This window comes from Hyla sarda, chromosome 3 (assembly GCF_029499605.1).
Source record: "Hyla sarda isolate aHylSar1 chromosome 3, aHylSar1.hap1, whole genome shotgun sequence".
NCBI classification, from domain to species: domain Eukaryota; kingdom Metazoa; phylum Chordata; class Amphibia; order Anura; family Hylidae; genus Hyla; species Hyla sarda.
In genome coordinates this window covers 205,246,464-205,274,424 of record NC_079191.1, presented here as the reverse complement: position 1 = coordinate 205,274,424, position 27,961 = coordinate 205,246,464, and the positions used below count along the sequence as shown (strand labels likewise).

General features: G+C 43.4%; 1 protein-coding gene across 2 annotated transcripts in view; it reads right to left on the bottom strand.

Annotated features, from left to right (window-relative positions):
- MYO6 (myosin VI) overlaps positions 1 to 27,961 on the bottom strand; it is a 261,541-nt gene that overhangs the window by 25,289 nt on the left and 208,291 nt on the right. For both annotated transcript variants that reach the window (XM_056565911.1, XM_056565913.1), the window contains exons 25-28: positions 22,148 to 22,298; positions 12,789 to 12,997; positions 12,609 to 12,687; positions 8,068 to 8,228 (exon numbers count right to left, since the gene is read on the bottom strand). In XM_056565911.1, coding sequence (XP_056421886.1) covers positions 8,068 to 8,228; positions 12,609 to 12,687; positions 12,789 to 12,997; positions 22,148 to 22,298 — 600 coding nt within the window. The remainder of the gene's footprint in view (positions 1 to 8,067; positions 8,229 to 12,608; positions 12,688 to 12,788; positions 12,998 to 22,147; positions 22,299 to 27,961) is intronic.

The window sequence follows — 27,961 nt, the reverse complement described above, 5'->3', positions numbered from 1 at the left end:
CTCTCTCTCTCTCTCTCTCTGCTGATACATTTAATAGAAGAGAGAGGGGGAAGCAGACACAGCTAGGAACCTAATTTACATATCATAGATTCTCTCATACAAATCTAAAAGATTTACCTGCCTACAGTTTAAGGCTTCTTTCACACTGCTGTTAGAAGTCAGAAGTGTGATGGCCGTCGGGGGAGCCCAGGGGAATAGCAGGAGAAAAAATACTGCTTGCGCTGTCTCTTTCTCCCACTACTCCCGCTGAAAAACAGCGGTGCCCGAGGGACCCCATTAACTAGAATGGAGTCCATCGGGCCCACTGTTGCCCATTGCACCCATTCAAAATGACTCCTGTCAAACTCAGGAAAAAAAAAAAAAAGAGAGAGAGATAGTTTGACGGACGTTCTTGACAGGGTGCAACGTCAGTGTGAAAGAAGCCTTACATGTAGGTGATGACACATTCGTGATCTGCAACAATAACTCACAAAAATATCCTTCTATATAGATACATAAATCTATAGAATATACACAGTGAACAAAAAATATCTAAAAATTTCAATCTCAGGGTCTCAAATAAAAAACATACATTGTCATTTTGGTCTTTCCTCCACCAGCCCTGAAAACAGAAGACAAACGACATTAGTTTAAATGCTTTACCGACCAGATTTTGGCAATTTCGGATTTGATCATTCCCTTCATGTGCCGTTTGTGCTTTGATTCAATATATAATGATCTCTGCTGGAACTCGGCAAAGGATTATAATTTTCCAGCTCACTTTAATCTTTTCAAGTCTTTTACAGGATAACATGATTAGCAAAAATAAAATTAGCAATAATTAAGAAAGCCTTTCTTTAATAATTATTTCCAGAACCCCCACCAAGCCTTTAATGTGAATGGAACTTTCTGAATTCTCAAATTGCCTTTTCATCTGAATTGATTTTTTTTTTTTTACTTCTTTTAAATTTCCATTACACGTTGAAATCACACATGCAGGTCTCAGGTGATTAAAAATTAATGTGTGTATGAGACATCTCTTACTTGGCATCGGTGGCACAGGGCACAGTGAGCTCTGGTTTAATGCTGAAGAAATAAAGATATAGTTATGAAGTGTTCCAGTAGATGTACAGACCAGAAGGAAGTTCGATACAGTGTAATAGTTATAGCCATAGTGCAGATGGTTACATGTGGCCATATCACTCCGAGTGAAATTGGCCAGCAAATCAGATTAACAAATCCCCACAATGTTAATGAAAAGTACCTATTTAAACTGAGCATATGGGAATTTAGGGGGGAGATTTATCAAAACCTATCCAAAGGAAAAGTTGTCCAGTTCCCGAAAGCAACCAATCAGATCGCTTCTTTAATTTTTAACAAGGCCTCTGCAAAATGAAAGAAGTGATCTGACTGGTTGCTATGGGCAACTCATTTTTGCTCTGGACAGGTTTTGACAAATGTCTCCCTATGTGTTTCATAAAGGTTGTTAACCATTAAGGTACAGTATATAATGACAAAGAGGTCTACGGCAAGTGCTTCAGTAGGATGTCAAATCCACAAAAACAACATATAATTGTTACAGACCCCCTTAGGTTAGATACACATTGCTGTTGTGCTCCGTCCCGTTCTGGTTCAGTTTGTCTCCTTTTTTTTCCCATCGAACAGCCCCAAAACGGGTCGGTGCACAACTGACACCACCAGGTCACCACCCGATCCTGACGGATCCCATTGACTTAAATGCGGTGAGTTAGGGATCCAATAGTTTACCAGAGTTTAGACGAGAATTTTTTTTCCCTCTGTTAAAAGTGTAGAATTGTAACCTTAATGGAATAAATACACAATGCAGATTGTCTGCAGAATTACTGTAACCCATATGAGCCTGCTGGGGCTGTATTACTGAACCAAAACCAAAGACTAGTAGCCTTGTGCATGGGCCCTTGAAAATTTGGGACTAGCATTAAAAAAAACAAAAAAAACAGAACTACAAATGCTACAAATGTGATCAATGAGATCCTGGAATAACAGGAGTACTGTAGTGTCGAAAGAATGTATGGAACATTCAAGTTGTTATTGTGGTGGGGATTCATAGCGGAAATCTTAATGTAAGTTTTACAAAAGCATCCACTACAGAGGTCTATTCCTGTTTGTTGGCTGCATGATATTCATAGTCTTAGCTCTGGATTCTATAGGGACTTTAATATACACACACAATGGCCCTCATTTACTAACAGGATCCCGATACTTTTTGTCGGGTTTTGTGCCAGAATTCTGTCTGTGCCAGAATTTGCACCAGAATCTGGCACACAACCCGACAAAGTAAAAGTAAAAAAACAACAAAAGGGGCGTTTTTCCCGACAAAAGGGGCATGTTCCTGACAAAAATAGAAAAAACACTCTGAGTATGAAGAAAACTCACAGGAAAACCTGTGAGTTTTGCTTCACAGAAAACCGACTCAGAGCTGTCGGTAAATTCCTCAAAACGGAGTGAATCCTGCTACCCCCAGCATGGAAGAGGGTCTGAGGGATTAATCGCACCGGGTCTCACTTCTGAGACCCGATCCGATCAGATGTTATTAAGCAGGGGAGCGGGCGGCATGTTCCGATCCCCTGCAATGTACAGTAAACTTTCATTTTTAAATTCCCCACCAGTCCACCAGGAGCCCTGAATGGCCGGGACCGAGGAGCCAATCAGGGCTCCTGGCAGGGTTTTAATATAGAAGCGCTGTGGTGGGCAAAAATGTATAGAATCGTTGGGGGGGGGGGGGTATATATCTGGCCCCTCCAGCATTTCTATATATCTTTCCCCATGCTGCGCTATATCAAACTTAGTGCCCGCTGTGCTTGAATAAATGTACTGCCCTCCCAGTGCTATTATATATCTATACTGACCCCCGCTGCGCATATTTGTATATATACTGACCCCCCCCCCCCCCAGCTGCGCATATTAATATTCATGCTCTCCCTCCCCTGGCTGCCAATGAATGAAAACTCTATTAGCGGGGGAGCGGAAGGCTTCTGCCCGCTCACGCTGCTAAGAGTTTGTCATTCATAGCGAGCAGCAGCTGCATATCATGCTGTGGGGGTCAGACATATGGATATATGTCTGAACCTCACATCATACATATACAAATGCCGGCTCACCGCTATGAATGACAAACTATTAGGAGCAGCAGCGCGAGCCTCCTCTCCCTGCACTGCTTTACTTGTCATTCATAGCGGTGAGCCAGCATTTGTATATGTATGATGTGAGGGTCAGACATATATCCATATATATCCGCTCCGCCGCTAATAGAGTTTTCATTCATTGGCAGCCAGGGGAGGGAGAGCATGAATATTAATATGCACAGCGGCGGTCAGTATATGCGCAGCGGAGGGTCAGTATAGATATATAATAGCGCTGGGAGGGCAGTACATTTATTCAAGCGCAGCGGCCACTAAGTTTGATATAGCGCTGCAGGGGGAAAAGATATATAGAAATGCTGGAGGGGCCAGATATATACCCCCCCCAGCGATTCTATACATCTTTGCCCAGCACAGCGCTTCTATATTGAAACCCTGCCAGGAGCCATGATTGGCTCCTCGGTCCTGGCCATTCAGGGCTCCTGGTGGTGAATAAAAAAATGAAGGTTTACTGTACATTGCAGGGGATCGGAACATGCCGCCCGCTCCCCTGCTTAATAACCTCTGATCGGATCGGGTCTCAGAAGTGAGACCCGGTGCGATCAATCCCTCAGCCCCTGTACTACTACCTCCAACATGGAATAGACCCTGTTCCATGATGGGGGTAGTAGTACAAGCACTAATGTAGTCAGAATTTGCAGAGACTTTTTTCTGTTGCACAGAATACATTTTGTGTGACAGAAAAAAAACCTGCGACAGAAAGAAAGGGAAATTGGGTGACCGATTAGTAAACAGCATCAGAAAAAAAAGGACTTGCAAAAACACAAACCGACACTCCACTCTTAGTAAATGAGGGCCAATGTGCTAGAACGTATTTTTAGAACATATTTCTTTACGCAACTAATTGCTTGTGTGACAGCATATCACACTGTATGACCTGTTATCTATATGTTTCAATCCCCGAGGAGAAAGCAATAGGAGGTAACTGGTGAAATATACGGCTTAAGAAAAATAGTTAAAATTAACTGGACTTGAGTTTACGTCTTAGGCTTTGCATAGTTGTGTTATCTTTAAAAGGGCAGATATTTGCTTTACAAATGGCTAGTGTTTTAGCTTCAAATATTCATGCCACAAATTAGGATAAGTGTTGAAAATGAGTTTATAGTGGAATTATATTAGGAAATGGTTGGATACTTGCAAAAGAAAAAAAAGACTTTGTTCTCTGCAATTTCAGTGACCTTGTTTTAAGTTAAAGCAGCATCTGCCAACATGTATTTCTTTCAGGTCTTATATCCTCTGGGAAGAGATTAGTTCTCTCACACATGAAATGCATTTAATAAACCACTATCTGTATAGAACACATACGTCATAGTAGAAAGTACAGACCCAGAATATACATCACTCATAAAGTCACGATGAACAGCAGATCTGTTAATTCAGAAAAGTTGCTAATGAGGTGCGGGCAAATTAAGAACTATAAATATTAATGGCTTGCTAATCGACTTTCCCCTTTGCAGCATGCCATAAACAAGACGCATTAATATGCACATGGTTCTTCCTGCCATGATTTCTTTTATGAGGATGATTTGCAAACAGATAAGTTTATCTCTGTGGATAATAAGCTGAAGCCGTATACATTTCGTCTATGTCTGCATTACCGTCTAAGGACTATACCTCTGTGCCTTTTACCTACATTATGCATCTATTTTGTGTTTAATGGACATTAGCAAGCCTGTAAGGAAAAGCAGGGTCAAATTTTTGACATTTTACTTCTCTAACCTGAAAAAATAGTATTGTGCGCTATAGGGGGGAAAAAGGGAGCGGCAATACAATCTGTTGCACAGCCCTGCTTGTCATCTTGCTAAGCTCATGCTCAAAACAGAGATGATAACAAAAAAGTGAAAACAGAGTAATTAAAGCCAAAATTATACAGCATAAAAGAAAAACTAATTTGCAGTCATCACATCTTGGGCAAATGAGTGCCGAAGTCTTATCTGAAAGCTACCTGCGTTGAGCAAGAAATAACTATTTATTTGTAACATTGTGCATGCGCTATCATGAGTCACTGCACCGTCACCCCAGCAAAGAATAAGGTGACAGAGCGAATTAATTAAACACAAAGGTACAGACCGGGAAACAAGTTCCACTCATTACAGTTCACTACCCAATCCCAGAGAAATTGATATATTCCAAGGACAACAACGCAGCCGTAACATATAAATCACGTCAAAAGTGGAAATAAAGTGAACAGGATGAAAAGCGTGAATCTCACTAAACTAGATTCCACCTAAATGAATCCCTTCGGTGCGCAAAAGCTTATATATACCTTCGGTGCTTTCATCAAGACTAGCAGGGGGTTAAGAAGTGTAGAGATTAAACCATCTTTGCTTTGTACTGGGAGATCCAGAGTAGATAATGCTATAAGGTTAATATATTCACCAAAAACTGGCTCCAGGCTCTGTATAATGTGAATGAAATGATTTCAAACAGAACTGCTGGAACTTTCAATGATTGTTAAACAAAGTCACTTTCAAAAGTACCATAACTAAATACAAAGCAAAAGTATTAGAACTAGATAATGAGCCAAGCATTAAATTGTAGGACCCATTAGAGATGTGAAAATATGATTAAACGTAACACGTACGAAATGAATGGAGCACTGGCAGCGCACCCGCTGTGCCCATGATTCATTTGGGGGGGAAATCTTCCTCCATTCCAGCTTTAATTTGTAGGGCCATTAGAAATATTTAAATATCATAAAATGTAACACGTAATACTAAAATATTCAGAAGCCCCATACAGAGTGAATGGAGAACTGCCCACGCACTCGCTGAACCCACATTTAATTTGAATGCACAATTGTTCTCCGTGGTCCCACTAGCCCTCCAAGAGGAGATGCAGGAGAGGCCAAAGTAAAAAAGGATCAAGGATATGAAATTGTAACTTGACTGTTGCTTGGTCTAGCAGTGGCTTATTCCTTGTGGATGAATAACTGCTCATCGAACGAGCTATAGTGTACAGTGGGGCAAAAAAGTTTTTAGTCAGCCACCATATGTGCAAGTTCTCCCACTTAAAAAGATGAGGCCTGTAATTTTCAACATAGGTATACCTCAACTATGAGAGACAGAATGAGAAAAAAAATCCATAAAATCCCATTGCCTGATTTTTTAAGAATGTATTTGCAAATTATGGTGGACAATAAGTACTGGGTCAATAACAAAAGTTAATCTCAATACTTTGTTATATACCCTTTGTTGGCAATGACAGAGGTCAAATGTTTTTTGTAAGTCTTCACAAGGTTTTCACACACTGTTGCTGGTATTTTGGCGAATTCCTCCATGCAGATCTCCTCTAGAGCAGTGATGTTTTAGGGCTGTCACTAGGCAACACAGACTTTCAACTCCCTCCAAAGGTTTTCTATGGGGTTGCGATCTGAAGACTGGCTAGGCCACTCCAGGACCTTGAAATGCTTCTTACGAAGCAACTCCTTTGTTGCCCGGGCGGTGTGTTTGGGATCATTGTCATGCTGAAAGACCCAGCCATGTTTCATCTTCAATGCCCTTGCTGATAGGAGGTTTTCACTCAAAATCTCAGAATACATGGCCCCATTCATTCTTTCCTTTACACGGATCAGTCGTCCTGGTCCCTTAGCAGAAAAACAGCCCCAAAGCATGATGTTTCCACCGCCATGCTTCACAGTAGGTATGGTGTTCTTTGGATGCAACTCAGCATTCTTTCTCCATCAAACATGACGAGTTGAGTTTTTAGCAAAAAGTACTATTTTGGTTTCATCTGACCATATGACATTCTCCCAATACTCCTCTGGATCATCCAAATTCTCTCAAGAAAACTTCAAACGGGCCCAGACATGTACTGGCTTAAGCAGGGGGACACATCTGGCACTGCATGATTTGAGTCCCTGGCGGCGTAATGTGTTACTAATGGTAGCCTTTGTTACTTTGGTCCCAGCTCTCTGCAGGTCATTCACTAGGTCCCCCCATGTGGTTCTTGGATTTTTGCTCATCATTCTTGTGATCATTTTGACACCACGGGGTGAGATCTTGCGTGGGGTCCCAGATCGAGGGAGATTATCAATGGTCTTGTATGTCTTCAATTTTCTAATAATTGCTCCCACAGTTGATTTATTCAAACCAAGCTGCTTGAATATTGCAGATTCAGTCTTCCCAGCCTGGTGCGGGTCTACAATTTTGTTTCTGGTGTCCTTCGACAGTTCTTTGGTCTTGGCCATAGTGGAGTTTGGAGTGTGACTGTTTGAACTTGTTATCAGTATAAAAGACACCTGTCCACAACCTCAAACAGGTATCATTAATACAGGTTCCGAGTGGAGGACAGAGGAGATTCTTAAAGATCTTAAAATCTTGCTTGTTTGTAGGTGACCAAATACTTATTTTCCACCATAATTTGCAAATAAATTCTTTTAAAAAAATCAGACAGTGATTTTATGGATTTTTTTTTCTCATTATGTCTCTCATAGTTGAGGTATACCTATGATGAAAATTACAGGCCTCTCTCATCTTTTTTATGAAACCATATAAAGTGATATGGGTTACATAAAAAAAAGAATTAAGAGAGTGGGTAAGAAGAAAGGGGAGCCTTTGTGAGTGAAGACTTAAGGACAATGTATACAGACTAGTTCAAAGAGGAACTAGAGTTGACCATAACCACCAATCAATAATAATAATAATGAAAGAAAAGAAAAAAACATTGGATTTCCATTGTGCTAGTTTATAAAAGCTTTCATGTGAAGAGCCTCAAGAACATAAAAAGGTTAAGAGTGGTGTGCAATGGCATACATTTAACACTGTTGCTCACATGCTAAGATAATTTTGCTTTTAATAAATAAAAAGTGGATTTTCGAGAAAAATGTCACAATCTATTAAAAAACAAAAAAACACAAAAATGTGTTAAGTATTCAACAAAAAAGACAGGATGACATGTGAGTGGATACCTGCGCAGTGCCGCGTCTGGACCAAACTCTTCATTGATGAGCTCAGCCTCACTCTGAGCTATCCTCATAGCAAGCTCGCGATCTCTACGCTCTTGTTCGAGTATAGCTTGCTGCTGAGATTCCTCCTCACGGTCTCTGGCCAGCTGCATCTCCACCTCTGCCTGTATGTAAGTTAATAAAACAATAGGCCATTATGTCAACAAAATAATCATGAACTGTCAGAATTATACCACTCCTGCGAGATCTACATGTATATAGGATACTACAAACCCTGAGACAAAGTAGACATAATCAGTGCGTACACAGCATGAGGATGCCTGAACGATATCAACACAATTCATATTGCTTATGTCCTTGCCAATACAAGAGCACCACTGCTGTTTTAATCAAGACATACCCTGCGGCAAGCAATGGCATCTGTCTGATACGTGATCAAAAGAGGATTTTTAACAGATAGGAAGATCCTCATAGACAGAAATGCAGAGTTTTTATAATAAACTGTAGTGCCTCATTTCTCACCATCATCATCTTCATTATTTCATAGTGAAAAAGCAGTGTCAAACCTGTCCACAGACTGGGGGTGGTGCAGCAGCTTAGCCGCCTTCATTTCATGGAGCTGAACTGCAATACCAGATATACACCATCAACATCAATTTTGCCATTTCTCCTAATTCTGTATATATACCTCTTTAAATTGTTGCGTTTTTAACAACTTTCCTTAATTCAGAAACATACGTATAAATGACTTAATTTACAAATCCTCAGTTTAAAAAATTTGCTATAAAATCTTGGCCACTAAGTGGGGGATTTATCAAGATCGGCATCTCAAATGCCCATATGAATTGATGGCCCAGACTGTCTGAGCCTTTGCTGAAATCTCCATCAAACACTGTGCAGGCATGATAAATGTTCCCCTCTGTGTCTCACTTCTCTGCAAACCGCCTGTTAGGTGTAAGTCGTATCTAGTAAGAGAAATACCACGACCCTGCAAGCCTGTCTGCCTCCTCCATAGGAATCACATTGTACCTGAAAGGTAGAGCAAGGTTTTTCTCTCATCTCCTACTACCCAAAATGTTTTAGGCAGCTGTCCCCTTTGTAAGTAGCAGATATGTTACTGCTGCTGTATGCAGACAGTGCTACCTCCTGAATGTAATCCCCACTCCCCCCTTCTTTAAGTCTGCAGGTTTGTCATCATAATTATCATCAGAGCAATTCAGTGCTTAGTGTAACCCCTTCCTTACTGTGCTGCTGTCCTTTCTGCTCACATATCATATTGCAAACCATGTGCACAACCACAGAGGGGATTCTTTGAGGCTCAATAACAGTAGTGAGAACACTGAATTCAGCTTCTCACTCTTAAGAGCTCAGTCATGCTCTTTTCCTTCTCTCTGTGCATGCAAACTGAGACAAACCCATAGACTCCTGGTTCATTCTAATGATCAGTGGAGGTCTGAACATCTGACCGATCAAAACTTTTGACATGCTAAAAGCTTCTCTTAAGTGGCAGTGCCTTATGTACTTATGGAATATATACATAAATATATATATATATATATATATATATATATATATATACACACACACACACACACATACAAACACAGATGCTTTGTTTTAATGTTGGGTTTGTACTTACTTGCCACCTGACTAAATTTTTTTTTTCATGGGACCCATGGTTGCCACTAGGTATACATTGGAGAGTCCCCCGATGTATACAGACACTGAGACACAGCGTGAAATAAATCTCAGCTTATCATGCAGCACAGTCTGCCATATCTAATTATAGCTTTACCCTTTGGGGTGGTGCTGAAAATCAGCCAAGTACCTAATACAGTGAAAATTAGTCACAGGTAAGAATAACCCATAGGCTAAATGTTTAAATATCATAATTTAGCCCTCAACTAGAATGAGCAATGAGAGCAAGAGAAATTCAAGCGTAGGCTAAAGGTTTCTAAGCTGTGTTAAGAGATCTGTTGCAAACATAAAAAAATTCAGGTTTGCAATTTGGCTTTCAATGTCTATGGAATGGAAATAATCAGATATATTTACTTGGAATGATAACAGGATACAAACTCAAATGTGTAGCATATTGCTCTTTTTCTGCAGTTTAAAGGAACATAAAGCAAATAATTTTGTATCACTTTGTATAGTAAGACATAGATCACACATTAGTAGTTTTACATACACCATTATCCTGATCAAACACCTGAAATCTCTCGCTGCACAAACGTTAATTCTACCAAGATTACACACAGAAAATGACTGTGACAACTCCTAGCTACACCATTACTGAACATGTCTTATTTCTGATGCTGATGGATGGAAGTAGATAAGAATTAATGAATTCCTGCATGTTATAAAAGACAGCAGTAAAGTAGGCTGGTGCTGCAGAATGACAATGGCTGACATTATACGCAATATATATCTATAGAGAGCGAGAGAGAAAAAAAGGGAATGTATAGTGCAAACTTCGCTCCATGCTGGATGACTGGCGATGCAAATACTCGTGATGTCGCGGTTATGCCCTACTCGTGATTTCATGGCCATGGCTATGACGTCACGAGCGGGACGTGGCCGTGAAGTCATGAGCCTCTGGCGCTGATCCCAACACGCTAAACGAATGCCAGGTGCAGCACGGAGATCACGGGGGTCCCCAGCAGCAGGACCCCCGCAATCAGACATCTTATCCCTATCCTTTGGATTGGGGATAAAATGTCTAGGGGCGGAATACCCCTTTAAATATTCCCTTCTAACTGAGTACACCTTAAAGATAATCTACCAGTATAGCCATGGTGTCTGTTATTCAAAGAGTAAACACTATTTCTAATAATGTCTTGGTCATAATCTATTGGAAGAAATATGCTATTCACACAGAAATGTAAAAAATAATAGTAGCAGAAGTGGCATTCAAGAAGTCTGAATGTATATATGGATTTTATTGTGGGAGTGAGCAGAGAAAATACAGCTGTCGACTGAACAGGAGTTCAACCAACAGTTATATCATGTCTATATTCAGCTAAAGACTAAGAAAATGCTGATAAGTTACCGATTTGTACAGGATCAGGTGATAGATGAAGTTCGTAATGACAGTAGGTGACAAAGGCCAAACAGTGAAGAGAGATGAGACAGAAACAGCAGAAGGTTTATAATGATCTTTGCCTAAAGGATAAGAAAAAGTGCTACGAAACAATTGTCTCCTTCCAGCAGAGGATTAAAGACATATGCTGGAACTGGGGAGTAATAAGTCAGGGCTGAGTTCTGATGACTCAAGGGTCTAGATTCAGTCAGCTTCAGTGCCTTTGACATCTGCAATTTAGTTACAGTAGATGATGAAATAATGAATGAGAGAACACAAGGACAGCAAGAAAGGTGAAGGAGATGAACGACGAGAAAGCTTGGAAACGGCTTGTGCTGTAATTTTGATGTACGTATGAAGCATGAGGGGGGCAGAATAAAGTGTGGATTTTTTTTTTAGATGGTTTGGAGACCGTTTTTTTGAGACAGTATTTTATTGAGAGAGTATGGACCATGTGAACAGATCCGATTTGGCTACTAGATCTAGGAGGGTAAATGGGTGCTTTATCCCAATACCTAAAGAACACCAAAGATACCGTCTTGTAACTGGGTTTGGGTGAGGTAGAGCAGTATGTGGAGTGGGTAGGTGGGATAGGATATCTAATGACAGAAACATAGTGCACACAGTAAGAGAATATGACAGGACTGTTGAGGACATAATGGGGAATGGTGTGAGACCAACATCACGACTCAAGATCTATAAGTTACATCATGGCATGATGATATGATATGACATGATACTATCAGTAAAAGACCAATGAATAATTTATGAATTTTGCACAACAAATGATTATGCAAAAGCTTTATTGCCATGATCCATGTGTGAATTAAACAAAGGACCAATTAAAAATGGTTCATGCTTTGTTAAAAAAGAGAGATGTGTTTAAAAACCGATAGATTTAAATAGACCAAATGGATGGTAATTTTAGAATTATAGAAAAAAAAACTGGATAGAATAATTTCGTCCTTCCTTCTTTTTTTCTCTTACCAGTGTAGTCGGAGCACATTCACATGGAGTGAATACTTGTTATTTCTTAGACACAGATACTGTTAAACAGAATCTGAAATGTGATAGAGTGTTAGCCCACACTATCAATGCAGGCAAAACATGAGAAGTGATGTTAGAAGGTAAGGAAAAAGAAAAGATATTGAATAAAGAGTGGCCTGCATTCAGAATATACATGAAGAACATCTGAAAATCAGTGCTAAATTCAGGCTGCATGTACAGCTCAATGCGGAATGGGACTACGTCTCCATTCAGCATGTTATTTATAGGGATAAGAGGCGGAAGCAATAACTAAAGGACCAATAAAGACTGAAATGAGAAGAGAATGTTTTATAGTTAAATGAAGCATACCAATGAAAAATCAAGACCACATAGCCACTCAAGAACAGCCAAGAGTAATGGATGGGACAGTAATATTTTTTATTAACTTTTTAATTATAATTAATGATTTCCTACAAACCTGGATTCTCCTTTCTTCCTCTTCCCTCTTTTTCCGGTCTTCTTCATCTTGTTTTCTTTTTGCCTCAATCTCAGCTTTTCTACATTCACAAAAAAACATAGGATGGAGTAAAGAGTATGAGCAGTGCAGGTAAAGTATACTATAGAAGTCACTGTTAGCCTGCTTAACGCTATGACTCACAGTCTCCTGTCATTTTCCTCTTTTCTTCGTAGTTCATCTTCTGCCTCACGTCTTTTCCTCTCCCGCTCCATCTCTTCCTGAATACGACGCAAGCGTTCAGCTTCTTCCTCTTCTTTCTTCTTCTTCTGTAAGGCATCAAGGAGCCGGCCTGAGCTCTTCACAAGAGCGTCATTTTCTCTTTCAATCTGGTCACGGGTCATTATTGTGTTCTAAAAAATAATTTCAGAACATTTAGACTGGCAAGAAGTAGGATACAACTTGACATACACTATATTGGTATTTTAGTTGACCAGTGGGCACAATTGATATTGCTGTTCCTTCAGTTCATTACTGAAACGCATTTAAAGGGGTATACACATCCCTTCATATTTAAAGGGGTACTCTGGTGAAAACCTTTTTTCTTTTAAATCAACTGGTGGCAGAAAGTTAAACATATTTGTAAATTACTTCTATTAAAAAATCTTAATCCTTCCTGTACTTATTAGCTGCTGAATACTACAGAGGAAATTCTTTTCTTTTTGGAATGTTCTCTGATGACATCACGAGCACAGTGCTCTTTGCTGACGTTATTATAATAATAATAATGCTTTATTTATTGTTGTCCTTAGTGGGATATGAACCCAAGTCCCCAGCACTGCAAGGCAGCAGTGCTAACCACTGAGCCACCATGCTGCCCTTAGCATACATCTGCTATGCATGGTTGCTAAAATGGACAGAGATGTCAGCAGAGAGCACTGTGCTCGTGATGTCATCAGTGTTCCAAAAAGAAAGGAATTTCCTCTGTAGTATTCAGCATCTAATAAGTACTGGAAGGATTAAGATTTTTTAATAGAAGTAATTTACAAATATGTTTAACTTTCTGCCACCAGTTGATTTAAAAGGAAAAGGGTTTTCACCGGAGTACCCCTTTAAAAGGAACTTTCATCTCTGGGTACCCATGGATCCTGAGCATGACATGCATGTTTTAGCCCAACACAGCAGCACCATTGCCACTCGCTGTATTATAAAGGCATTTTCTACAACATTTCAAAAAATATATATGCAGCAGATCCTGTACATGTGAACATACCCCTACAGTAAAATAGTAATTCACAAGCATGGGACTAGTCAATAAAGGAGATCTATAATAACCAAAAATGTATCCTCTATCCACAGAATATATATAAGTTTTAGATCGCAAGGGGTCAGACCGCTGGGGACCCTTGCAATCTCCTGTACGGGGCCCCAGCTCTCTCCAGGAACAGGCGTGTAGACCCCCGTACAAAGCATGACGACCCCTGTTCCCAGGGAGAGCCATGCCTTGTACAGGAGATTGTGGGGGTCCCCCCTGTGGATAGGTGATATGTTTTTGGGCATGATACTTCCCCTTTAAGATATGGCTCCTGTGCCCCTAGCTGGGATGAAACTTATTTAATGCTATAGTCCCAAGTGTCCTTCATTCTAGGTGGTTTTTGTTCCACAGATGATTGTATATATTCGAATGAAAAGACTACCCAAAGTACGAAACATCAGAGCAAGCTTATTGCAGACAGTAAATAAATTAAACTATAAATAAATCTACTAAATAAACATGGTGTGTAAGAAGGGTGAACTCAGAGACCTCCTAAAATGTGAGTAGGCCACAAGCCTTAGGTATAGTAAGGAAAGTATATATCAAGGAAAAACAAACACTTAAAACTCCTCACTAACTACAGTTGATAATACTGACTTTTTGCAACACTTATGACATTGTGAAGGATTATTGTGATACAGAAAATAAATGTATGCAGACTTTTTAGTTCTAGTAAAAAAAACAAAAATCTAGATCGAAGCGTCTGACAAGAATGTTATATTGCAGCCACATACAAATCTATAGTAGCTGCAATGACAGCTTATTATAGTGCGAGAAAAACACATCCCATTATTTACTTTCTTCAATATTGGTTTATTTTTCCATAACTAAATGAAAATCAAAAGCAAATTAAAAATACAAATCTTGGCCACACAAACAACTGACATGAGTATCTGAAAGACGCATTGCAGAGAACTCTTATATTAATAACAACCATGTTGTAGAAACGTACAGTACATGGCAATTATACAGGACCTAAGCCTATAGTTTGAAGAATCACGTTTTTTTAATATAATTTTGTAGCCTTGTAGCTCAAAAAAAACATTATATTGTAGGTGTTGACCCATCAGGACTGCCCTCAGATGGGTCTGGCTTCTCAAACATGAGGAAGTCAACTGATGTCACATAACCAGTCCCTTCATACAAATGGGTGACCCTGTAATGGAGGAGTGATCCAGTCATTTAAGCTGCTCTTGGCTTTCTAGTATCCCTAATTGGAAAGAATGCCAAGGAGGGTCTCCATCCATGATAACCGGGCACCTAGAAAAGTTTTTTTTTATTTTATACAAACCTTCATTAAATGTTAACGTTATCATGGGTATAAAAGGGGCTGAACTGACAGCTACCAACTGTTCAGGGAACTGAAGCTAGCCCCATTCTCTTTAAAGGAGGCGTGAAGGGGCGTGTCGGTCGGACCCCCGCGATCTCCTGTACGGAACCCCGACAACCCGCGGGAAGGGGGCGCGTCGACCTCCGCACGAAGCGGCGGCCGACACGCCCCTTCAATACAACTCTATGGCAGAGCCGGAGCGCTGCCTTCGGCAATCTCCGACTCTGTGATAGAGATGTATTGAGGGGGCGTGTCGGCTGCTGCTTCGTGAGGTGGTCGACACCCGCTATCTGGCCCCCGTACAGAGAGATCGCAGGGGGCCCCAGCGGTCGGACCCCCCGCGATCTCAAACTTATCCCCTATCCTTAGTATAGGGGATACGTTTTTAACCACTGGACTACCCCTTTAATGAGGATATGCCACAACTCCTCTGCACAGTTGTTGGTCAGGAGTCACTGCATAGGGAAAGACAAAGAGTACCTGGGGCCAACACTCAAAAAAATGTAGATCTTATGTCATTAAATAGCATAGGATGCCCTGACCTTTTACAGTTTCTTCATATGCCCTTCTGTTCCTGAGATATGTGGATTTATAGTTTGCCTGACAGGTGTGAACTTAAAATAAAAGTATATGTCAGTTGATAGGCGGGATTTTACAGTATTAGGCATCTACGCCCTGCAATGTAATACATTCACCCCCTTAACTGTATTGTCCCGCCCATCATATGATATTCGCTAATTAAGTTCACGCCTATCTGACGGATTCCCTGAATTGTTAGACAAACTATAAACCATCATATTTCAAGATCTGAAGCACATATCAAAAACATGTAAAAAAAAAAAAAAGTTGTGTGATCAGGGCACCCTAAGCTATTTCATGACAGTAAAATCTCTGTTTTTTGGGGTTGACCACAGGTCTCCTTTAACCCCTTAAGGACCAGGCCCATTTTGGCCTTAAAGGGGTACTCCAGTGAAAAACTTTTTTTTTTTTTTTTAAATCAACTGGTGCCAGAAAGTTAAACAGATTTGTAAATTACTTCTATTAAAAAACCTTAATCCTTCCTGTACTTATTTGCTGCTGAATACTACAGCGGAAATTATTTTCTTTTTGAAACACAGAGCTGTCTGCTGACATCCTGAGCACAGTGCTCTCTGCTGACATCTCTGTCCATTTTATGAACTGTCCAGAACAGCATATGTTTGCTTTGGGGATTTCCTTTTACCCTGGACAGTTCCTAAAATGGACAGAGATGTCAGCAGAGAGCACTGTGCTCATGATGTCAGCAGACAGCTCTGTGTTTCGAACGGAAAAGAATTTCCACTGTAGTATTCAGCAGCTAATAAGTACAGGAAGGATTAAGGTTTTTTTAATAGAAGTAATTTACAAATCTGTTTACCTTTCTGGCACCAGTTGATTTAAAAAAAAAACGTTTTTCACCGGAGTACCCCTTTAAGGACCAGACCAATTTTCTTTTTGCATTTTTGTTTTTAACTCCTCGCCTTCTTAAAATCATAACTCTCTTATATTTCCATCCACAGACCCATATGAGGGCTTGTTTTTAGCGTCACCAATTGTACTTTGTAATTACATCACTTATTTTACCATAAAATGTACGGCAAATTTTGGAGTGTTTTGTTTTCACGCTGTACACTTTCCGGTAAAAATGACATGTTTTCTTTATTCTGTGGGTCAATACGATTAAAATGATACCCATGTTATATGCTTTTCTATAATTGTACCGCTTAAAAAAAATCTCAAACCATTTTAACAAAATTAGTATGTTTGAAATTGCCCTATTTTGACCACCTATAACTTTCTCATTTTTCCGTATATGAGGCGATATGAGGGCTAATTTTTTGCGCCATGATCTGTAGTTTTTATCAGTATCACTTTTGCTTAGGTTTTACTTTTTATGAATTTCTTATTAATTTTTTTTGGAATAAAATGTGACAAAAAAGCAGCAATTTTGGCCTTTTTTTTTTTTTTTTTTACGTTTACACTGTTCGCCGTATGGAATAATTAACAATATATTTTAATAGTTCTGACTTTTACGCACGCGGCGATACCAAATATGTGTATTCATTTTTTTTTACGCTTTATGGGGGTAAAATGGGAAAGCGGACGCTTTACTTTTTATTGGGGGAGGGGATTTTCCACATTTTTAAACTTTTTTATTTTACATTTTCTTACTTTTTTTTTCTTTACACTTTTTATGTCCCCATAGGGGACTATTCATTGCAATCAGTTGATTGCTAATACTGTGCAGTGCTATGTATAGGACACAGCACTGCTCAGTATTATCGGTGATCTTCTGCTCTGGTCTGCTTGATCTCAGACCAGAGCAGAAGACCCCGGGAGACGGCCGGAGCAAGGTGAGGGGACCTCCGGCCGCCATGCTGGATGATCGGATCGCCGTGGCAGTGCTGCGGGTGATCCGATCATCCATTCAAAGTACCGCACTGCCACAGATGCCGTGATCTGTATTGATCACGGCATCGGAGGGGTTAATGTCGGACATTCGCACGATCGTGGATGTCCGCCATTACCGGCGGGTCCCTGGCTGCTGATAGCAGCCGGGACCTGTCGGGCATGATGCGAGCACCGCTCCGGTGCTCGCAATCATGTCGGCGCGTCAACGTACATCATGGTGCGCTAAGTAGCACGTCACCATGACGTACATTTACGTCCATTGTCGTTAAGGGGTTAAGGGATAGCAGTGCTGAATCAGCACTGTGGGCTGTTCATTTTCAGGATTAGTGAAGACTCCCACCAATCATAAAATGATGGCATATCATAGCATGGTACTATAGTATGGGAATAGTCCTTCAATATACTTTCACTTGACTGCAGTCCAAAACTAGTGCAGATACATAGCATCCATAACTCATCAACAGATTACAGCCCAGTTCCCCATAGGCAGGCTACATATATCAGTAGAAACTCCAGCTTGCACTCCTTTTAGAAGATGCCTATAGTGCTGAAATAGTGCTGAATGGGTAATCCAGGGATAAAAATTTCAATTTTTTTAATTCTAAATCTTTATGCAAAAACAAATAGATCTGGAATTATTTTTTTTTTTTCATTCGCCTCTTTGAAATTAAACTGTATTTACTGAAACTCCCAAGTAGTAATGTAGTACAGCAGCATTGTGACCAAACTCCTCCCTAGTGTATGTTATCTAGGAGAGGATCGCTTTGTCTTTAATCATATTATAAAACATCAGTATGTGAATGGTTCTCATGTACCGCTCTGTATGGCTCAGTGATTACATTATTATGTGTCACATGCTGGATGCTGTTAATGTGATCAAAGTGCACCTGCGCTGCTAAGGGACCACCTTCAAGATCAGCCAAAATGACAAGCCAGCCAGCGGGCCAGCCAAATGAATTTGTTTCAAAATGTGAGCTACTAACTACAGTCTGCTGAACAGGGAAGCTTTTAAAGCTTTATGTCTTGTGAAGGTAGCCTAAATGTAAAAAATATGCAAAACATAAAAATTTAATTCTGCTCTTTTTCTCTTTATATTCTTCTTTGTTACCAGCAGCAGGAATTGCCCTGCTGTTTCGACTACTTGTGTAAAACATTTAGTTTGGGGCAGTTTCTTGTTAACTGCCCGGTGGCTGATCGATTAGTGTGGTTCAGGTGATCATGCTGCTCAGTTAGTTTACAGTAGGTGTTTCTGGTAAGCCAAACTCTCCTTGGCTTTTGCAGATTGGTGCGGATTACAGTGCATGCTTTGTGCATTTAAACCGGGTTCCAGGTTTATCAATCTGTCCGACATAAAAACTAGAGTGATTTGTCTAGAGTAACCAAGCACAGCTTAGCTTTCATGTTAAAAGAGCTTACTACTATATACATTTTAAGCTGTAGTTGATTTCTATGGGCAAATCACAGTATAACTCTAGTATTTTGTTCTAGCCTAGCTTTATTCCTAGTCAGTCCAGTTGGTTCTAGGTCCTCTTTAATATTGCCATTGTTTCAGCATCTGTAGTTGCTGTTTTATTACCTAGATTGTTCTTTTGGCATCTGATCTTTAATTCGGTACTGATCAGCATTGTTTATTTATTTATATTATTTTTTTGGTCGTCTCTGGGTCCTTGAGGCCCCCGTTTTTTTGTTGTTTTCGGGTTAGTTTTGCAGTACTCTTATCAAGAATATTTTCACATACAGTGGGGGTCAGTGGTATCAGTGTTGAGAGCAGTATTTAGAGATAGATCTAGGGAAAGTTAGTTGGTTTCCATTTTTGTAGTCTGGGATTACTCAACTGGTTCATTCTTGACTGCAATCTCCATCATCCATTTGGATTTGGTCATCTTTTGGTAAGTTCATATTCTTATTTTTTAACTGCTTGCAGTGCTTTGATATATTTGTTCTTGTGACTATCTCATTGTTACACAAGTTGACCCTACTGGGGGTATCTGAGTACTTGGCGCCACTGATAGGAGCCAGAAAAGGCAACTGTCAAAGGTGAAGTCCAGTTCTGCTGTCTTTTAACCAGCCACCATACTTGCATCCTTTGTTTCAAGTCAGATTTCAGATTCAATCTGTATCTCTCATCATTATGAAAACTATGAAGAACAAGCCCTCCGAAAAGAGTTATGTCATTGGGAACACGAAACCCCACCTCTTCATTAACCCCAGCAGATAATGGTTGGTGGTGGGCCACTACAACCATTATCTGTTTACTCTTCCAAATTTAGTATTCCATTTGAAGAAAATTATTTATATTATGATGGGTAAAAAAAAAAGTGGAATTTCTGAGTCATTAAAATAATACCAGGAGCCAGCCTGGATTAAAAAAATATTTTTTTAGTTTCTGCATTTGATAGTACATGTGGTATTTCACTTAATGGGGTACTTCGGCGCTTCGACATCTTATCCGCTATCCAAAGGATAGGGGATAAGATGCCTGATCGCGGGGGTCCCGCCGCTGGGGACCCCCGTGATCTTGCACGCAGCACCCCAGTTAAAATCAGTCCCCGGAGCATGTTCGCTCCGGGTCTGATTACCGGCGACCATGGGGCAGGCGGCATGTGACGCCACGCCTCTGCCCCCTTGTGACGTCACGCTCCGCCCCACAATGCAAGCCTATGGGAGGGGGCGTACACACCCCTTCCCATAGGCTTGCATTGAGGGGCGGAACGTGACGTCACACGGGGGCAGAGGCGTGGCGTCACACGCCGCCTGCCCCGTGGTCGCCGGAATAGGGAATAAGATGTCTAAGTGCCGGAGTACCCCTTTAACATTATGACTAGAGATGAGCGAACTTACAGTAAATTCGATTCGTCACAAACTTCTCGGCTCGGCAGTTGATGACTTATCCTGCGTAAATTAGTTCAGCCTTCAGGTGCTCCGGTGGGCTGGAAAAGGTGGATACATTCCTAGGAAAGAGTCTCCTAGGACTGTATCCACCTTTTCCAGCCCACCGGAGCACCTGAAAGCTGAACTAATTTATGCAGGAAAAGTCATCAACTGCCGAGCCGAGAAGTTTGTGACGAATTGAATTTACTGTAAGTTCGCTAATTTCTAATTATGACAAAATGACAGCTGATTGTCTCCATTTCAGTGATGACCAGTATAGTATGGCCAGTTTTACATTTTTTTGGGAAGGCCTCTTTAACATGTGCAATAAAACCTCAATCCAGTTTGCAGATGAGAGGAAGAAACCTTTCTTTTTATTACAAAAGACGAGACGACAATGGGAGCAGTGCAGGTGGAGGGGGAAGCGGACTTCGATCTACTTCCTTCTCCACTGATGAAGGCTTATAAATGGGATTAGGCTCGTTAGCAATTAGAATCCTGCATTATGTCAAATTGCATGTATGCAATCAGTTTTGGTGTAACGTTGCTTCAATGAAAAGTAGAAAACAAGCACAGCTGTTCTAGAGATCTGCCAGCAGCTTCACTTGCAGCTGTGTAAGGGATGACTGTGTCTTCCATTCCATAAATCCTCATCTGGCACACTAGATGTATCTTAGCAATGCATTACCCCACTCCAAGAGTATAGAAAAGAAGTCATGTCTACTCATTCATCTCGTGACAAAAAACACAAATGGCTAAATGGCTATCCACTATTGCCAACCTGTATCTCATTATCTATCATCGTGGACCAGACAGTAATGATGATCTATGATTTTTATCTTTTACAGCAAACCCAGGAGTGTTACATGTTAAATTGTTATAGGTTGAAAACGTAAAAAAAAAATCCAATACGGTAGTGGAGCATTCTGCCTGCTGAATTGTGGCTGGGTTAGACACCTTTCCGGATCACGGACCCTCGATTAGAAATGTTCAACCTTTGCCAAATACCAGGGGAGTCAAGACTAACATAGACAGGGTGTCAAGATCTACTACAGCAAGCAATGGTAAGACACAGGAGACCAAATGGCTCATACTGGCATTTATTAAAAAATGGCCAGACTACGTAAAACTTCTTTACTATGAAACAGTTAAACATCTAAAGCAAATTTACCTTTTCCCTCAGTTCTTAAAAAAATGCATTGGAGCAGAAGTCTGTAAAATTGAAGGTGCACTGGGAGACCACTAACACTAAGAATATCATTTCCTAGTACAAAATAAACTCATAGAAGCTGTGATTAACCAAAGACTATTTTCTGCAATGGAATCAAAGTGACAGCGCGTCAAATTTTGCGAGGCACCCACACCAACAAGAATGATTCCAAGCACAGTAGGCATATTATCTGTGATGAGGCTTTTTACCAGCATCATTGAAATTTACATCTTTTTGCACAATTACAGACTGCAAGTAGCCTGCCAAAGAATCTGAGGCAGGAAGTGTGAAAAATACTCATTTCTTTCCTTCCTCATGCAAGTCTATTTTGCATAATGACATTTTTAGCATGCAGAATGTGAAGTGTTGGGAGAAGAGAACAGATCCACTATTGCTGTCAAACTCACCTTTATCTTAAAGAGAAGAGCGTCAATGGATGACTCCAGGTCCTTCACCTGTTTGCTCATCTCTGGCTTTCCTTCCTTAAGAGCATTTACAACTTCATTGAATTTGATAAGCCTGGATTTCAGTGTTTGCACCTTCATCATACCATCAATTCTGCACGCGAAAAAGGAAATCAGATTTTAAAGGTGAAGAATATAAAGCTAGAGCATGCGTATGAAACCACAAATAGTGAATCTTAGTTAACATATGTCTATCTATTTGTCTGTCTATATACCATATAAATCCTGTTTCCTAGACATGTCATCCCCTATCCAAAGAGGGGTCCAGCCGCTGGGACCCCCACAATCTCAGGGCCGGACCCCACACCCCCTCTATTCATGTCTAGGAGAGGGGGCGTAATGGCTAGTACATAGCCGTCACCCCTCCTACCATAGACATGAGCGGAGGGGGGCGACGGCAGTCATCCGGCACAGAATGGAGTTCGCCAGCGGCTGGACCGCCATCAGACACGTTATCCCCTTTCACCTTCTTCATGCGAAAGGACCGGCTGCAGGACCTGAGCAAATGTGAAAAAATTATTTTACCCTTAAAAGGGTACTCCACTGGCCAGCGTTTGGAACATTTAGTTCCGAACGCTGTGTGTGCGCTGTGGGGGTTGACCACGCCCCCTCATGACATCAGGTCATGCCCCCTCAATTCAAGTCTATGGGAGGGGGCGTGGCTGACCCCCGCAGCACACACACACAGCGTTCTGAACTAAATGTTCCGAACGCTGGCCAGTGGAGTACCCCTTAAATAATACATTGTTACCCATTAAATATGGTAAAATCTGATGACAGGTTCCCTTTAAGAGACATAAATCATTTTTTTTTATCTCCCTATTAGTTATCTGCCCATGTCTGTAGCTTTGAGCATGATATAGAGCTGAAATATTCCATGTAAAGAGTCATATACACCGTTGGAGATGGCAGGTTTATATGCAACATGTAGCTGTGTCTCCCTATCAAAGCCAAAATCGTAAGTCCTGAGAAGGAAAGCACCAGATGTATCCATAAAGTATCAGTATAAAGCCTAGCACTGGAAGAACAACAACACAGAGATGGCCAACCAGAGTTAACGAGAACATTGTGCCAGTCACATAATGCACCAGACACACGCCCTTTTAATACAGCATATCCCTTATGTGAACTGCCATAGCTTTCCATTCTATCAACAGGTCCTTACAATTCAACAGTCACTGGGACTCAATGAATCCTTGAGGTTTGTTTGCTGTAGGACTGGAGCAAATCATTAGGATACACCACCCATATCTATCTCCATGGTAAGATACGTGGGGTATCCCTAAAACAAAAGGGTCTCATAGGGTCAATGGGATTTTTCATTTGCTCAGTAAAGATATGTTCCCAAGTGCATATGTTGTGCTGCAGATTTGCTGTAGCAGATTTTGCTACCCATTGAAGTCAAATCTGCAGCACAATACGTATGCGCAAATGTATCCTTAGGGTGCGTTTAGGCGGGCGGTAAAATACGCTGTGGATCCGCCGACGATGGACCCCTAGTTGGGGCCTCAGATGTGCCTGCTCGGAGCGGCAATACGCCGCTATGAGCAGACACACGCCGCTAAGAGCAGACACACTGCTGCGATGTGCGAGTCGCCGTGCATGCATGGTGTACTCGCACACATCGCGGCCGCTCTCCCTGAGCTAGGCAGAGAGCAGCCGCAATGTGTGCGAGTATACTGCGCATGCGCACGGCAACTCGCGCATTGCAGTGTATGCTCGTAGCGGCGTATTGCCACTCCAAGCAGGCACATCTGAGGCACCCTATAGAGGTCCAGCGTCGGTGGATCCGCAGAGAAAAATACACTGTGGATCCCCCTATCTGAACATACCCTTAGCGGATTATTGTGCGGATTTTGCGCAGCTGATCTGCTGCTCTTTATTTCTTGCTGCTTATTTTCTGCTACTTGTTCTATCATTGAGACTCCGGTCAGCTCATTTTTCCACCGCATGTGGTATTCCCACCGCACCTAAAACTGTAGTCCCGTATTGGTAAAAACGTGATGTGAACCCAGCCTTAGAGGCAGCTGTGCAGATTTTCCTTCGGATCTATTGAAGTCAATGGTAGCAAAATCAGTTACGTATTTTTTGCAGCAAATACGCTGTGGAAATTCTGCAGGTAATCCGCCCGTGTGAATGGACCCTTAGGGTACGTTCACACAAACGTATTTTTGCTGCAGATATGTTGCATATTTTTCTGCCCATTGACTTCAAATACGCACATGTGAAAGCACCCTAAGGGCTCGCTCACACGGGCGGATTACGTGCAGAATTTCCGCAGTGTATTTGCTGTGGAAAATCTGCAGCAGATTTTGCTACCATTGACTTCAATTGGTCAGCAGAAAATCCGCAATAGAGGAAGATTTGCAGATTTTCTTTTGGACCTATTGAAGTCAACGGTAGCAAAATCAGTTGACTTAAACGGTAGCAGGTAATCTGCCCGTGTGAACGAGCCCTAAGGGCTGCAGATCTGTGTCAGATTTGCTTCAGCACATTTAACTGCCATTAAAGTCAATGGGCAGCAAAATCTGCAGCAGCAAATCTGTAGCAAAAATATGCACATGTGAACGCACCCTAAGACTGTATTTTTTCAGTTTGTCATTTACCATTAGATGGACACCTCGTCCATTTTATGGTCTGTTCACTGACAGTATATAAACCCTATAATAAACGTTTCTTGATTTAAAGTGTACCTGTCATTTACAAAAACTTTTGATATAATGTAGATAATACTATTATATGTATATTTGTAATATACATTGATAAAAAAATTGAACATTTTGGGTGAAAAAAATGCTGTCCCTGCAGCTATTGCCTGTGTGTCTCTGTGAGGAGTCAAAACACAGGAAGAGAGGGCAGGACAAGCAGGGATCTGTGCAGGCTCCTGGCTTGTCAATAATCCTGCTGTGTGAGCCAGGAGCATGTCACAGAGCCTCACTGCACAGAGCCCTGTCCTCACTGCACAGAGCCCTGCCTGTCCTCACTGCACAGAGCCCTGCCTGTCCTCACTGCACAGAGCCCTGCCTGTCCTCACTGCACAGAGCCCTGCCTGTCCTCACTGCACAGAGCCCTGCCTGTCCTCACTGCACAGAGCCCTGCCTGTCCTCACTGCACAGAGCCCTGCCTGTCCTCACTGCACAGAGCCCTGCCTGTCCTCACTGCACAGAGCCCTGCCTGTCCTCACTGCACAGAGCCCTGCCTGTCCTCACTGCACAGAGCCCTGCCTGTCCTCACTGCACAGAGCCCTGCCTGTCCTCACTGCACAGAGCCCTGCCTGTCCTCACTGCACAGAGCCCTGATTGTCCTCACTGCACAGAGCCCTGCCTGCCCTCACTGCACAGAGCCCTGCCTGCCCTCACTGCACAGAGCCCTGCCTGCCCTCACTGCACAGAGCCCTGCCTGTCCTCACTGCACAGAGCCCTGCCTGTCCTCACTGCACAGAGCCCTGATTGTCCTCACTGCACAGAGCCCTGATTGTCCTCACTGCACAGAGCCCTGCCTGCCCTCACTGCACAGAGCCCTGCCTGCCCTCACTGCACAGAGCCCTGCCTGCCCTCACTGCACAGAGCCCTGCCTGCCCTCACTGCACAGAGCCCTGCCTGCCCTCACTGCACAGAGCCCTGCCTGCCCTCACTGCACAGAGCCCTGCCTGCCCTCACTGCACAGAGCCCTGCCTGCCCTCACTGCACAGAGCCCTGCCTGCCCTCACTGCACAGAGCCCTGCCTGCCCTCACTGCACAGAGCCCTGCCTGCCCTCACTGCACAGAGCCCTGCCTGCCCTCACTGCACAGAGCCCTGCCTGCCCTCACTGCACAGAGCCCTGCCTGCCCTCACTGCACAGAGCCCTGCCTGCCCTCACTGCACAGAGCCCTGCCTGCCCTCACTGCACAGTGCCCTGCCTGCCCTCACTGCAGAGCCCTGCCTGCCCTCACTGCACAGAGCCCTGCCTGCCCTCACTGCACAGAGCCCTGCCTGTCCTCACTGCACAGAGCCCTGCCTGTCCTCACTGCACAGAGCCCTGCCTGTCCTCACTGCACAGAGCCCTGCCTGTCCTCACTGCACAGAGCCCTGCCTGTCCTCACTGCACAGAGCCCTGATTGTCCTCACTGCACAGAGCCCTGATTGTCCTCACTGCACAGAGCCCTGCCTGCCCTCACTGCACAGAGCCCTGCCTGCCCTCACTGCACAGAGCCCTGCCTGCCCTCACTGCACAGAGCCCTGCCTGCCCTCACTGCACAGAGCCCTGCCTGCCCTCACTGCACAGAGCCCTGCCTGCCCTCACTGCACAGAGCCCTGCCTGCCCTCACTGCACAGAGCCCTGCCTGCCCTCACTGCACAGAGCCCTGCCTGCCCTCACTGCAGAGCCCTGCCTGCCCTCACTGCACAGAGCCCTGCCTGCCCTCACTGCACAGAGCCCTGCCTGTCCTCACTGCACAGAGCCCTGCCTGTCCTCACTGCACAGAGCCCTGCCTGTCCTCACTGCACAGAGCCCTGCCTGTCCTCACTGCACAGAGCCCTGCCTGTCCTCACTGCACAGAGCCCTGATTGTCCTCACTGCACAGAGCCCTGATTGTCCTCACTGCACAGAGCCCTGCCTGCCCTCACTGCACAGAGCCCTGCCTGCCCTCACTGCACAGAGCCCTGCCTGCCCTCACTGCACAGAGCCCTGCCTGCCCTCACTGCACAGAGCCCTGCCTGCCCTCACTGCACAGAGCCCTGCCTGCCCTCACTGCACAGAGCCCTGCCTGCCCTCACTGCACAGAGCCCTGCCTGCCCTCACTGCAGTGCCCTGCCTGCCCTCACTGCAGAGCCCTTCCTGCCCTCACTGCACAGAGCCCTGCCTGCCCTCACTGCACAGAGCCCTGCCTGTCCTCACTGCACAGAGCCCTGCCTGTCCTCACTGCACAGAGCCCTGCCTGTCCTCACTGCACAGAGCCCTGCCTGTCCTCACTGCACAGAGCCCTGCCTGTCCTCACTGCACAGAGCCCTGCCTGTCCTCACTGCACAGAGCCCTGCCTGTCCTCACTGCACAGAGCCCTGCCTGTCCTCACTGCACAGAGCCCTGCCTGTCCTCACTGCACAGAGCCCTGCCTGTCCTCACTGCACAGAGCCCTGATTGTCCTCACTGCACAGAGCCCTGATTGTCCTCACTGCACAGAGCCCTGATTGTCCTCACTGCACAGAGCCCTGATTGTCCTCACTGCACAGAGCCCTGCCTGCCCTCACTGCACAGAGCCCTGCCTGCCCTCACTGCACAGAGCCCTGCCTGCCCTCACTGCACAGAGCCCTGCCTGCCCTCACTGCACAGAGCCCTGCCTGCCCTCACTGCACAGAGCCCTGCCTGCCCTCACTGCACAGAGCCCTGCCTGCCCTCACTGCACAGAGCCCTGCCTGCCCTCACTGCACAGAGCCCTGCCTGCCCTCACTGCACAGAGCCCTGCCTGCCCTCACTGCACAGAGCCCTGATTGTCCTCACTGCACAGAGCCCTGATTGTCCTCACTGCACAGAGCCCTGCCTGTCCTCACTGCACAGAGCCCTGCCTGTCCTCACTGCACAGAGCCCTGCCTGTCCTCACTGCACAGAGCCCTGCCTGTCCTCACTGCACAGAGCCCTGCCTGTCCTCACTGCACAGAGCCCTGCTAGGGCCTCACTGCACAGAGCCCTGCTTGTCCCTCACTGCACAGAGCCCTGCTTGTCCCTCACTGCACAGAGCCCTGCTTGTCCCTCACTGCACAGAGCCCTGCTTGTCCCTCACT